The 13,382-nt window shown below is 48.3% G+C and overlaps 1 protein-coding gene across 10 annotated transcripts in view; it reads right to left on the bottom strand.

Moving 5' to 3' along the window:
- Positions 1–2,177: 2,177 nt before the first annotated feature.
- Positions 2,178–13,382, bottom strand: part of gripap1 (GRIP1 associated protein 1) — a 29,604-nt gene continuing 18,399 nt past the window's right edge. For 7 of the 10 annotated variants that reach the window (XM_055510449.1, XM_055510448.1, XM_055510446.1 and 4 more), the window contains 12 exons: positions 13,193–13,303; positions 12,834–12,935; positions 12,617–12,730; positions 12,394–12,471; positions 9,949–10,044; positions 9,596–9,652; positions 9,408–9,513; positions 8,270–8,400; positions 5,506–5,622; positions 5,264–5,357; positions 4,909–5,072; positions 2,178–4,705 (listed from right to left, as the gene is read on the bottom strand). In XM_055510449.1, coding sequence (XP_055366424.1) covers positions 4,649–4,705; positions 4,909–5,072; positions 5,264–5,357; positions 5,506–5,622; positions 8,270–8,400; positions 9,408–9,513; positions 9,596–9,652; positions 9,949–10,044; positions 12,394–12,471; positions 12,617–12,730; positions 12,834–12,935; positions 13,193–13,303 — 1,227 coding nt within the window. In that variant the 3' untranslated portion in view covers positions 2,178–4,648. The remainder of the gene's footprint in view (positions 4,706–4,908; positions 5,073–5,263; positions 5,358–5,505; positions 5,623–8,269; positions 8,401–9,407; positions 9,514–9,595; positions 9,653–9,948; positions 10,045–12,393; positions 12,472–12,616; positions 12,731–12,833; positions 12,936–13,192; positions 13,304–13,382) is intronic. The other 3 variants (XM_055510445.1, XM_055510451.1, XM_029156031.3) reach the window with 1 other exon arrangement.

Raw genomic sequence — 13,382 nt, 5'->3', positions numbered from 1 at the left:
CTGCATGAGTAATAAGGACTGTTTTACACTTATTTAGCCAAAGACAAAACTCAAAAGAGAGACACCCATCAAGTTTTAACAAATGTGCAATAAAAAATATAAACAGAAAACGCTTGAAAGCCTTTCCGTTTTATATTCCGTTTATTTCGTTATTACTCCTTTCACCTGTACCACATAAAGTCATTGCAGAGCTACAGCCGTGTTCCTAAAAAGTTAACCAGCTGTTTATTTCGTTATTCCCTCTTTCATGTCCGTCTGGTGAATGAAAGTGGGCGTGGCCATCCACGTCCCAGAGCGGTGACACTGGGGGAAGGGGAACGCGCATCAACACGCAGGACAAAGATCTGCGTTTCTCTGCTGCTACAGCCTCCGCTGCGTTGGGTTGTTAGTCTCCCTTTCACCTGTACCATATGAAATGTGTTCCTACGAAAGTGATCAGCCGCTTTCAGAATCAGAATCGTTTATTCCCCAGGTTTGAACAGGGAAAACATTATTTTTATTTACAAAAAAAAATAAAACGTGTGTGTGTACGTGTGTTTATGTGTGTATACGTGTACGTGCATGCGTACGTGTGCGTACGTGTCTGCGCGTGTGTGTGAGTGTGTGTATATGTGTTTGTGTGTACGTGTGTACGTGTGTGCGTATGTGTTTGTGTGTGTATCCGTGTGTGCGTCCGCGTGTGTGTGCGTGTGTGTGTGCGTCCGTGCGTGTGTGCGTGTGCATCCGTGTGTGTGTTTGCGTGCGTGCGTCCGTGTGTGCATCCGTGTGTGTGTGTACGTGCGTGCGTCCGTGTGTGTGTGTGTTTGCGTGTGCATCCATGTGTGTGTTTGCGTGCGTGCGTCCGTGTGTGCATCCGTGTGTGTGTGTGTACGTGCGTGCGTCCGTGTGTGTGTGTTTGAGTGTGCATCCGTGTGTGTGTTTGCGTGCGTGCGTCCGTGTGTGTACGTGTGTTTGCGCGCGTGCGTCCGTGTGTGTGTGCATCCGTGTGTGTGTGTGTACGTGCGTGCGTGTGTGTGTGTGTGTTTGCGTGTGCATCCGTGTGTGTGTTTGCGTGCGTGCGTCCGTGTGTGTGTGTGTGTGTGTGCGTATGTGTTTGTGTGTGTATCCGTGTGTGTGTGTGCGTGCGTCCGTGTGCGTGCATGCGTGTGCGCTTTGCCGCAGTGCCTCCCACTCTGAGGCTAAAAACAAACGCGGCGGCTCTCATTACACGCGGTCCGATCGATGCGAGGCCTCTGGGGCCCGCGCTCAGATACACCTTTAGGTTGTTACAGCAAATTAAAGCCAACGCCAAAGCAAAAGGAAAAAGCTCTCGGCACGCGAGCCTAAAGCAGTCATGTCTGATGATGATCGGGCCTGTTCTTTCTGGGAGTCCACAGCCATGCGGCGCTTCCTTCCGTGTGGAGGCTTTTGTTTCAGGGTGTTGTCGGACCCAAGACGACGGACTGACTGATGCTTTCATCACGCGCAGACACACACTCAGCTGATCTATATTTAGCGACTGCTGCAGGAAGAGTCGTGAATTTTTAACTCTGTAACTCGACTTCCACCTTCAGTCCCTCTGCTCCTCTGGCAGACGTGTTGGGGTCGCCGTGGTAACCCTCGGGGTTCCTGTGGCGAAGGGAAGCCTGTTACATGGCGGGTTCCTCAACCGGAGAGTCCAAGTTACTGTGAACCTCAGCTGCCGCAGTCTCTCACCACGTGAAGAATGTGAGGAGTGAATGGGAACCGCCCGCGGGTCGGTCGGGCCCACAGCTTCTACGGGACGAAACCCATCAAATCAACAGTCGTGGAGTCGTGAGCTCATCTCCTCCGGTTTCACAGCCGCCTCTTCTTTTTTCAACCATTCCTTCATCTCCTCTCGTTTCATCCTCCCTCCTCTAATCTTTCACTTCACCTTCTCGTCTCTGTCCGGACACTCCTCTGGGTCCCTCATCTCCTCTTTCCTTGGTCTCCGGTTCTTTACTTTCCCTCCTGCAGCCTTTTCACCGTCTCTCATTCCTTCTTTCTCTTGTTAGTTCCACATTTAAACACGTCAGAAATGTGAAACTAACAAATAAACTTTAGATCCAACACCTGTTTACGGCAGCTGTTACAGCACTTCTTGCAAATCTCTCACTAAATTAAGGACATAAGTTTTTATAATGTTTAAAATGGGCATCAAGTATCAGAAGGAAAAATGAGTTGACAATCTTTTTATTCAGTTGATTCAAGCTGAAGATGAAGTCTGACAAAGTAACAAAGTACATTAAACATCCGACATTTCCAACAGCCAAGGACCACGCGAAAGCCACAAGGAGGCACCAAGCAAACACCTGAGATCATTAACAGGACCAGACGTCCCCCTCTAGTACTGGACCTGTGTCCTACAAGCTCGTTTGGAAACAGTCTCCACGACAGGCAGACAGAGACCGACAGGAGGACATTCACTGTTCCCTCTGAGCTTCCCTTTCTAATTAAACAAACTCATTCTTTCCTTCTTTCCAATTAACCCCTGGCCCAGCCAATCAGGCGCTATCTCGTTAAGATGGACCCCACCAGCGCCGTGGGGTGGCCTCTCTAATCCGCCTGTCTCTGTGGGACAGGAAGTAGCAGACAGCTAATTAGTGCTGGGAGAGGCGCCGTCTCCTCGGCCCATACTTTACAGAGGCTGGGAACACTTTGCTTCTGTAAAATAAACTGTGACAGAGAGGATTATGGGAAGGATCAATAAGCCGAATGTTTGAAATCTCCTGCAGTGACTGGTGTTAAGTCTGTGCAGTAAGTATGAGTGCACCTTCAATAAAAGTGTTCAGCTGAGGCCACTGGAGCTTCCTCTGGACCCTGAGTCTGGATCCTAGTTCTCAGGTCAGGTTCTCAGAAGTACAGAAAACCTGAAACGCATCATCATTAGACAAGATCTTGTATTTTCAGTTACAACGATTAGCATCATGATCACAATCAGTTTCATAAATAGAGCAGTTGATTCTTCATACAGTAAGAAATCCCAGCACAGCATATTTACAGTTTAGGCAAAAAAGCTGCCCAGCATATAGCCCGACCCAAACTAACAGCAAACCCTTCACGTTTCTGTGAAGCTTGGCTGGTTGTTAGCGACCTCATGTCTGGTTTTGTTGGAAATCGTGGTACAGTTTGACTTGGCTACCAAACCATTCCAATAAAACTAGATCCCACAAATGGAGCTTCACTGAAACACACACAAAAAAACAAGCAGATTTACAGGCAACATAAAACAAAGTCCAATATATACTGTAGTCAGGTCATGGCGCAGGGTTTAATCCAAGACGTAGTCAGTGGCCATGTAACAACCTATGCAGTTGAAGGCATCGCAGACAGGAAGTTCAATGCAATGATGCTGAACATGAAAGACATGTCTTTTTATCTGACTATTTTCAGCCAAATTTGATCTCAATGATCCAAACAACAGAGGAAAGAAATATTATCCAAGAATTAGACATGATCCCATGAAAAAAATAAACTAATTAAGATCAAGGTTAAAGTTTAAAATGAAACAAACTGACAAAATAATGTAAGTCTTTTTACATCCAGTCAATACAGAGACAATAGTGACAGAACAGGTCTATTCCATGATGCTTCAGTATTATACAGGCAGGCACTGACTCCAGGAAATAGGCTAAGCCCAACACAGGCAAAACTTTACAGAACAGAGGTTTGTTTGTTTGTTAGTGTCTAGTCATTGAGTTTGAGTCATTGAGATCCACGAATTGCGGATCGGTTCGTCATTGCTTCGGTGACAATTTTCATTATCACAGATCTGCAAGGTATTTTTATTCTGTTTTCTGAAGAAGCATCATCATAACTAATTCCTTCCATTTTGATACTTTGAATGTGGACACAAATGACAACTCAGCTTGGAGTCTCCTCGCACTCTAGTTGTAGATGCAGTACTGTACATGCATTTATTATCTAACCGGTGGACATAGGTAGTAACCGGTTATTCAGTGGAATATAGAAAAATTGGAGTTCAATATCTGATGGTTCAGACAAACAGCCGAGTGACAACGCTGCTGATGAGACCACTTCCAAAAGTCAGAGGTTAAAAGTTGTCAGAGAAAGACAGTTCAGCACATAAACAGACCTTGACAGGTGGTCACTCTGGCAGACACAAAGCCCAGGAAATAGCCAGATCACAACAGAGTTACTGCACAAGAAACTGAAGGTCATGCTGTTTAATCTGTATATGAGGCGTGTTCCAGAGCTTAGTCAGAGACCACGCAAACAGAATGAAATGACACAGACTATGAAAACAAACATTTACAGTCACTTACAAGGTCTGTGTGTGTCCAGGTGATAGCCAGGACTAAGAGTGGTGCAGTTTAAATATAGTACATTCATAGCAACAAAGATGAGTCTTAGTTTCTCCTATTTTCTGTCCTAAGACGTGTTGTGTTCTGTCACCAAAAAAGCACAGGTGGACAGTTTCCAGCATTTAGAGACACGGTAGTGTCATTTCAACAGCTCCAGACAGTAGTCAGAGCCCACAGCAGGTCTCGTATCATGAATGTAGCAAGTGAGTGGGAGGGAGGGTTGGTTCCAGGCCTTATAGTCTGAGCCCAGCCCAGACATTCAAGTTGAGGTGAACAACAGTAGCGTGAAGGAAGGGAAGGACAGGTGGATTCAGTAGATGGTCTCATCCTGACCCAGGTTTACTGAGACGGACTAATTCCTGGGACAACGCCTCCAGGTCCTGTAAAGACAGACAGTGTCAGGACAGGAAAAAAATAAACAAAACACGTTTTCTTAAACTTCCAGGAGTAAAATCACTCGCGCTTTGTAGCATGGGTCTGAAACAGATCAGATCTGAATTCCGTAATGTCCCACAGACACTGAACTGGTCCCTTTAAAGCGTGCGCCTGCTACACGTGGGTCTGATGTGAAGTCAGTGGTTACCTTCTGAAGGTGCATGTTCTTCGTCAGCTGCTCTTCCAACATGTTCTGCAGCTTCTTGTTCATCTCTCGAAGATTCTCATCTCCTGGTTTGACCAAATCTCTGAGAACTGAACCCAGACCTCCCCTCTCTCCCTGAGATCCCACAGCTACAGCAGCTGACACGTCTAAGGACGAAGAGTAGACGCAAAAGTTACCAGGTTTAATTCGACACTCAAATATACTGCAAGACCAGACGTCGCCACTGACTCTTGGCGTAGTGGGTCTGCGTCGGCCGGTTTTACTACGGGGTTAATGAGGGGTTTAAAAACCTTTAGATCCGTGTGTGTGTGTGTGCGTGCGTGTGTGCGTGCGTGACCTCGGCGGCTGTCCATCACATATGTCTCTATGATGGCGCTCTTCCTGCAGATGTCCTCAGCCATTGACGAACAGCTCACCTCCAGATGCTTTACCTGGAGTATAAGCAACAGGTTCAGTCTGCTGTCAATCAAATCTCTGAATGCCTCCGTGTTCAACATCAAACTGTGATTCCATTAGCTACATCAGAAGACTGAAGCATAAACAGCATTTCTCTCCATCTCAAAGCTGACGCTTCCTCACCTTCTCCTCCAGCATCCACTTCTCCTGCTGAACCTCAGCCAGACGCTGGAACAGCTCCCCCACCTCGTCGTCGGACAGCTCGGCTGGACGCTGGGACTGAGGACTCCCGCCTCCCGACTGACGCACGGGACACACAGACACACCAGGTGGACGTGAGGTTGACAAATACGGCTACTGCTGTAACATTCGTGAGTGGGTCGTGGACATAAAGTGGAGGCCACATTTACATAGATCTAGATGTAAACTACATTTGGCAGTTTCTGGATCACAAGTGAAATTGCTTGACACTTTCTGCTCTTGGGTGATGATGGACAAATGAGCTGTCAGAGCTTCTGGACCCTCACTTCTATTTCTACAACTCTGTGGTAGTCTCAGTTATCCTCTATGCTACAAAAAAGACTGAACCAGCTCTGTCCTGAGATGTCCACTGGACTGTGTGAAGGATGTTGGCGAAGCTGACATCCATTATAGACTACGGCTTTTATTCACTGCATCAGACTGTGGAGACTCTGAGCAGCTCCTTCGGTGGACACCTTAGTGTAGGAAGGTCCAATACCCACCGCTGGTAGACTGGACCAGTCTACCACCACTGAACCCCAGGCTGTCGACCGGTACCGGTTCATGGGTGAATTGGTACTGGGTCGCGAAAGAAACTGTAACTCACATTATTTTAGTTTTTTAGTTATTATTATTATTATTATTATTCTGAACAATATTTGTTTTTTTGAAAATTACCGGAATCTCTCTCTCTCTCTCCCTCCCTCTTTCTTTGCTAAATCCGCCTACGACTTAGTCTTGACGCATGTTAAGACATTTGTCTCGGTCACGTGTCTTGCTTACAACCGCTACCTTCATAAACATGCTGCTCTGGCCGGTAACACGTAACACATTAACGCTAAATTAAAACCTCCTCAACCCCTTCGACATGCCTTCTGCTGAGGAAGCAGAGGCAGGGGACTCGGAGGTGGAGTGGAGTATGGAGTCCAAGACTCTTTGCTAAGGGCTGTTCGGTCTCAACAACTGGAGCAGGAGCTTGGTTCGCATTGCCAGCAATAAGTCAGACCTGTTCCTGGTGCATGTTGGACTTCGGCAGGGCTGCCCTTTGTCACCGGTTCTGTTCATTATTTTTATGGACAGAATTTCTAGGCGCAGCCAGGGGCCGGAGGGGGTCTGGTTTGGGGACCACAGGATAGCATCTCTGCTTTTTGCAGATGATGTTGTCCTGTTGGCTTCGTCAGGCCAGGACCTCCAGCGTGCGCTGGTGCGGTTTGCAGCTGAGTGTGAAGCGGCTGGGATGAGAATCAGTTCCTCCAAACCTGAGGCCATGGTTCTCGACCGGAAAAAGGTGGTTTGCTCTCTCCAGGTTGGAGGAGAGTTCCTGCCCCAAGTGGAGGAGTTTAAGTATCTTGGGGTCTTGTTCACGAGTGAGGGAAGGAAGGAGCGTGAGTTTGACAGACGGATCGGTGCGGCGGCTGCAGTAATGCGGTCGGTGTATCGGTCCGTCGTGGTGAAGAGGGAGCTGAGCCGAAAGGCAAAGCTCTCAATTTACCGGTCAATCTACGATCCTACCCTCACCTATGGTCATGAGCTTTGGGTCATGACCGAAAGGGCAAGGTCACGGATACAAGCGGCTGAAATGAGCTTCCTCCGCAGGGTGGCTGGGCGCTCCCTTAGAGATAAGGTGAGGAGCTCTGTCACCCGGGAGGAGCTCGGAGTAGAGTCGCTGCTCCTCCACATCGAGAGGAACCAGCTGAGGTGGCTCGGGCATCTGGTTCGGATGCCTCCTGGACGCCTCCCTGGGGAGGTGTTCCGGGCATGTCCCACCGGTAGGAGACCCCGAGGAAGACCTAGGACTCGCTGGAGAGACTACGTCTCTCGGCTGGCCTGGGAATGTCTTGGGGTCCCACCAGAAGAGCTGGAGGAAGTGCCCGGGAAGAGGGAAGTCTGGAACTCTCTGCTTAGACTGCTGCCCCCGCGACCCGGCCCCGGATAAGCGGATGAAAATGGATGGATGGATAAAAGCCTAAGCTAGCAAACAAGTGTTTGCGCAGCGTAAAAGACCCAGTGAGACAGAAGAAGAGCCATCGACTACAAATAAAGAGAAAGCTGCATTGAACAGACAATACCAGGATCCTACTGGAAGCATGGACTTATTACAACTAGGGAGGGGAGCGATACCTGCTGGTTGATACTTTGTAGTTGATACTTTAAGTACCTTAATAATATAAGGACGCTGTTAATAAAGCTGCATAGACAGAGGGTTCACGTTTATTATATTTAGAAAAGTACAATTTTTTTCAATTTTGTTTTGTTGTATATTTCCGCCATACCATAAAGACTAGACTCTGTGAAAATATTGTGTGACATTAAACCAATCTGTGGCGCAAAAAAGGTTGGGGAGGCCTAGACTGGATAACCCAACAGCACACAGCTTTGGATACTTTACGTGTTGTATGTATGAGTTGGAGGTCTGTTAGATGTCACTTTTAGTCCTACAGAAAAATCTTTTATACTTTTTCTATCTGTTTGTGCATCTAACTGTTTCTTTGCTGCTGCTCTGGCAACAGAATTTCCCCACTGTGGGATAAATTAAGTTCATCTTATCTTATTTACAGATTTCTATCAATAGAAACACACAGCATCAGGGAGGTAAGAATAGCAGCAGGAGAGCCTCAAAGCATCCTCAGTGTAACAGGCAGACTAGAGCATGATGGGAAATTACAGCATAGAGAGAGGAGCCTCCGACTTGAGTAATTCTACCTACCTTGCTCTGATTGGCTGGCGGTGCCTCCTTCATCATATCTTTATAGGAGAAGGAGGAGACTGACGAGGAGTCTCCAGCCTGCTGGGTCCGGCTGGGACTGTTGATCTCTGACAGAACCAGCTCCTCCAGACCTGAGGGACGGGAGACAAGCTTGTTATGGGGGTAACGTCAGGCTGAGCCGTGTGTTAGCGGTGCCAAGGTTTAATGGGTTGGACCATTCTAACACGCAGATCTGACAGTCCTTTCCTGTGCACAATCTAACCAAGTGATCAACGTTGAGGTTTTCAGTGGGTACATTGTTCACCGCATCCCGACTTGTGACCAACTTGGAATCATTTATGATGAGCATATCAGCTGCAAGTCTTAAAAATACAGAATCAATAAGTTTCAAAGTGCTACTACTGGACTTTTACTTCCGAAGCGTCGCTTTAAGGCAGGTGCTAGGCAGAGATAAGTGGGCTATTTAAAAATGTCTGATTCTCAGGTTTGAGCAGAAGCCTTTTAAACTTTCATAGGGGCTCATAGATTATACATGACGTAGGCCCGGCCCTGCCCTGGGGCAGAACACACAGGCCCAGAAGCCAGGAACCAACAGACATCAACCACGACCTCATGACGGGTGAAGCAGGCGTAGAGACCCCGGTCTGTGTGTGTGTGGCTGCAGACAGCAGTGAATCCACCTCAGCGCATGAATCAGAAAATCAGAGTCAAGCATCAAATATTGAGCAGAAGCATCCGGCCCGGCCAAAACCTCCTGACACAGGATTAGAACAGCGGCGATTATCGGGCTCATCGGTCACGTTACACTAACATCTCGACCACTTAGAGGGGAGAGAGAAAGGCGCACGCACACACACAGGCCAAGTGCTGCTGTTTCTCCTGACTGAAGCATTTAAACACCGTCCATTTAGGATATTTAGTCTGGGTTCTGCTCCATCAACAGTGGGTGAGTCTGACCCTGCTGGGATTTGTGAAGCCAGAAACGGCAACAAAACAGAATGACAACACTGGACAGTAGAACACAAAGCAACAGGAAGGTGAAGACGACAAACACCCACAAGAAGCAATCAAGTGCTTTTTGTGGACAGTGATTCTCCAGCTGGACTGGACTTTGTTTGGGATGTAGCCGGTACTACACCTGTACCTGTCCTGGTCCTGCTGTTGGTCAGGATCTCCTGGAGTCTCTCCTGCAGTTTGTCTGCTCGCTTCCTCTCAAGATGCAGCTGCCTCTTCAAATCCTTCAGCTGCACACATGCGCACACATTTCTCCATTTAAACTCTGTTTTTGGAGTATGGCTCGTCTGTGGGTGTCACCAGTAGACTCACCGCTGCACTGCCCTTCTTCTCCAGGATCCTCTGACCGTCCACCGTGTCCTTTACCTCCTACAGAGACAGAGCAGCCATAATGAGAAAGAAAAGAGCTTGATATGGACAGCATTGATGGGGATCCTTTATATAGTGGGACACAACTTCCCAACTGGATCAGTTTTCATTGAATGGGATGTTTTTAAATCAACTGGTGTCTAAAGGTTCATTTTCACATCTGCTGTGGCGCTAGCCGCTGGTCACACCTCTTTTCCCTCTAGCCTCTGGGGAACATTTGTGGATGGTGGGTACATGGTGATGCTGTACGTGTCTGGGTCTGTGACACTAAACCCACACAGTACCGGAGTAGGTACCTGCTTGAGTTTGGTGATGGCGGCGCTGCTGTCGTCCCTCTGTTTCTCCACCTCTACCAGCTGCTGCTTGACTTCCTCCATCTCCACCTGCTTCTCCTAAACAGAGACATTCAAAGTCAAGCAGGACATTTAGCAGCTGGAGAAACAACAAAGGCAGCAAAACTTTCCTTAGCCAGTGAGCAGAAGTTCAAAGAAACATTAGAAATAAGCTTCAGCTCCTCCCCCACTTATGCCCCTGCTCTGCTAATCCATCTGACCGAGGATTAGTTTAGAAAAAAACTGCATTTAATTCTTAGTTAATCTTTGGCTGTTAATTAATTTCACTGAAATGTACAATAAAGCGCTGACAGGCTGCATGTGCGCACACACACACACACACACACACACACACACACACACACACACACACACACACACACACACACACACACACACACACACACACACACACACACACACACACACACACACACACACACACACACACACACACGCGCGCTTATGCCCCGGGTCCGACTAACACCAGGACCTGAGACCTGCTGCTCAGGTTATTACACATGAAAGCCACACTGTGCAGAGTCATCCAACAGTGACATCAGGCTGCAACTGTCTGATCACCTCTACATGACATGAAGTCAGAGTCCGACTCATGGTTAATTAGGTTCTGCCAGTGCTGCTGGGCTATTGTCCAGATAAAACACACCCCAGTAAGCAGGGAAGTCAGCCTCTGAGGAAACATTTGTCCCTGAAGATTTTCAGAACATTAGCTGTAATCTGACTGGCTGAAAAGACTCCTTACTTCCACAGAACTGTCTGTCAGCTACGAGTCCCTGTACAGGCAGGCCAGAAACAGGCTGACAAAGGAGGTGAAGGCAGCCAAAAGCCACACCTTCAACCCCTCTCTGCAGCGTCTACAGTGCCCAACTGCTTCAGACAGTCCACCCTCGTGCCCCTCCCTAAGAAGGAAAGTCCTCCACCACCAGCCTGGACCCCCTGCAGTTCGCTTACAAGAAAAACAGGTGGGCTGATGATGCAGGAAACCTGGGACTGCTCCACATCCTGCAGCACCTGGATCTCCCTGGCACATACGCCAGGATCCTGTTGGTGGACTTCAGCTCACACTTTAACACCGTCACCCCTGGAATACTCCACCATGAACTGACCCAGCTCATCGTCCCTGATCCCACGTGCCAGTGGATCAGGAGCCTTCTGACCAACAGAAGGCAACAGGTGAGTCTGGGCAGCATCATCTGGCACCGGCACCATCAGCACCACAGCGATGTGTCCTCTCCTCACTGCTCTTATACCATCTATACCAACGCCTGCACCTCAGGGAACCCGTCTGTGAAACTCCTGAAGTATGCAGACCACATGACCGTCGTTGGGCTCCTCCAGGACGGTGATGAGTCTGGATGCAGACAGGAGGTGGAGCAGCAGGTCCAGTGGTGCAGTCAGAACCAGCTAGAGCTCAACAAGCTCAAGACTGTGGAGGTGGGTCTCCATCACTGTGTGGTTTGGTTCAGCCACCAAGCAGGACAGACACAGACTGCAGCGGGTGGTCCGGTCATCGGGACTGAGCTTCTGTATTGGGCCAGACTCAGAAAACGGGCAGCGAGCATCACTGCTGACCCCACACACCCTGCACAGAAACTGTTTAAGCTCCTCCCCTCTGGCAGGCATCACAGAGCCTGCCCACCAGAATCAGAGTCAGCTTCTTCCCCCAGGCTGTGTCTGAGCTGAACTCTACCGGATACATACAATAATGACTCTTCACAGACTAACACATAAACGTGCAATAACCACTGTTGAATGTGACACAGCGAGCTGCAGTTTATATTCTTTATTTGTTCATTTTTGTAAATAACTATAATTAAAAAGACGGAGTCAGACCACATATAATTCCTTGGTTGTGCTGTGCAAACCTGTCCATTAAAGCTGATTCTGAACCACACCAAACAAATCATAAGCCCGACCTGCAGGGCCAAGCTCCGCTCAGAAGGGCATGGAGTGGCCCTCATCCCAACAACACAGACCCAACAGAGCCACAGCAACTTCTTTAAGGAACCCCAAGGAACGGTTCCCTGCGAACAATGGTCAGACCTGCTGCACCGCTCAACGCTGTCTCTAAAGAAGAAGCCGTTGGTCACTGGGACAGTACCACCATTCATTGCTACCTGTGGACTCTCAGTCCAGAACATATAGTCATCAGCTGAGCTCAGTTCTCAAGGCTTATGTCCAGAGGTTCAATGAGCAAAAGAAGCAACAGAGCTACAGCAACTGAGAGTCAGTGTTCATGTGAACCTCCTCCACTGCTGTTAACATGTTACCATGGAGACGACTGCACTTTAATTAGAAACATACATTCAATTAGAGCTGGACCAGATTCAACAGGCACAATACGCCTACACACTGAATGTACAACAAACATCTTGTTCCGTGTCCTACCTCCAGCTGAAGCGTGTGTTCTCTCTTCAGCTGCTCCATGTTCTCCTGGTGTTCCACAGATTTCCTCTCTATGTTCTTCTGCTCACACACACACAGAGGTTTTGGTTGAGTTGACATGTCCACTGTTTGAGAGCAATGAAAATCGCACAGTGGAAACGGTTCACGAGTCGGATCCTTCTGCTACAGAATTTGGAAACAATACGGCCAGAACCAGCACACGGACCTCTGCCTCTTTGAGTTGTCTCTCAAACCAGCTTTTGGTTCCCTCCATGGACTGGACCTGAGCCTGCAGCTCCTCCAGCTTCTGCTGAAGACCCTCCAACTCCTTCGTACGAGCCTGAAACCCAGACATAAATGACTGTGAAAAACTTAAAGGGAGGATCGAACACCATAGGGTTCGTTGACTACTGTCCATTGTTGTCCTTCGGGTCAACCTTTACCTTTTCATCTCTAAGCTGCTGGCGGATCTCCTCCTCGGAGCGATTCTTATCTTCGTGGAGTCCCCGGAGCTCCTTCTCATATCGAGCCCTTACCCCCAGAACCTGAGAGGCAGCACAGGAAAAATGAGCATGTGTGAGCATAAAATGGACAGTGGACGAGAAACGCTAACAAGAGGAGGGAAAAGAAAAGGAAAGGAAACAACAGAGGTACAGTGGCAGAAGGAACGTCCAACACTCCTCCTTACAGGAAGGAATGAACTAAACTAAGGAAAACAATCAAAATCATCAGGGACTCAGGATGACAGAGGAAAGAATTTTCAGAAAAGCTGAACTCTTCATGGAGTCTATTAGTGTCTCACCTCCTTCTCATGCTGCAATTTCAGGTCTGACAGCGCCTCCTTGTGGTCAGACTTCTCCTGGGTCAGCTGCATGGCCATGTCGTCCAGCATGGCCTTCCTCTTCTCCGCCGTCTGCACAGACACACAGGTAAACGTGCTGCAGATGCTGCAGACCTTATCCTGACCTCTGCTCATCTAATCTGCCTTGAAT

The sequence above is a fragment of the Betta splendens genome, chromosome 7, assembly GCF_900634795.4.
Source record: "Betta splendens chromosome 7, fBetSpl5.4, whole genome shotgun sequence".
NCBI lineage: Eukaryota > Metazoa > Chordata > Actinopteri > Anabantiformes > Osphronemidae > Betta > Betta splendens.
Note: the sequence above shows the minus strand (reverse complement) of the source record. Positions and strands in the feature narration are given on the sequence as shown.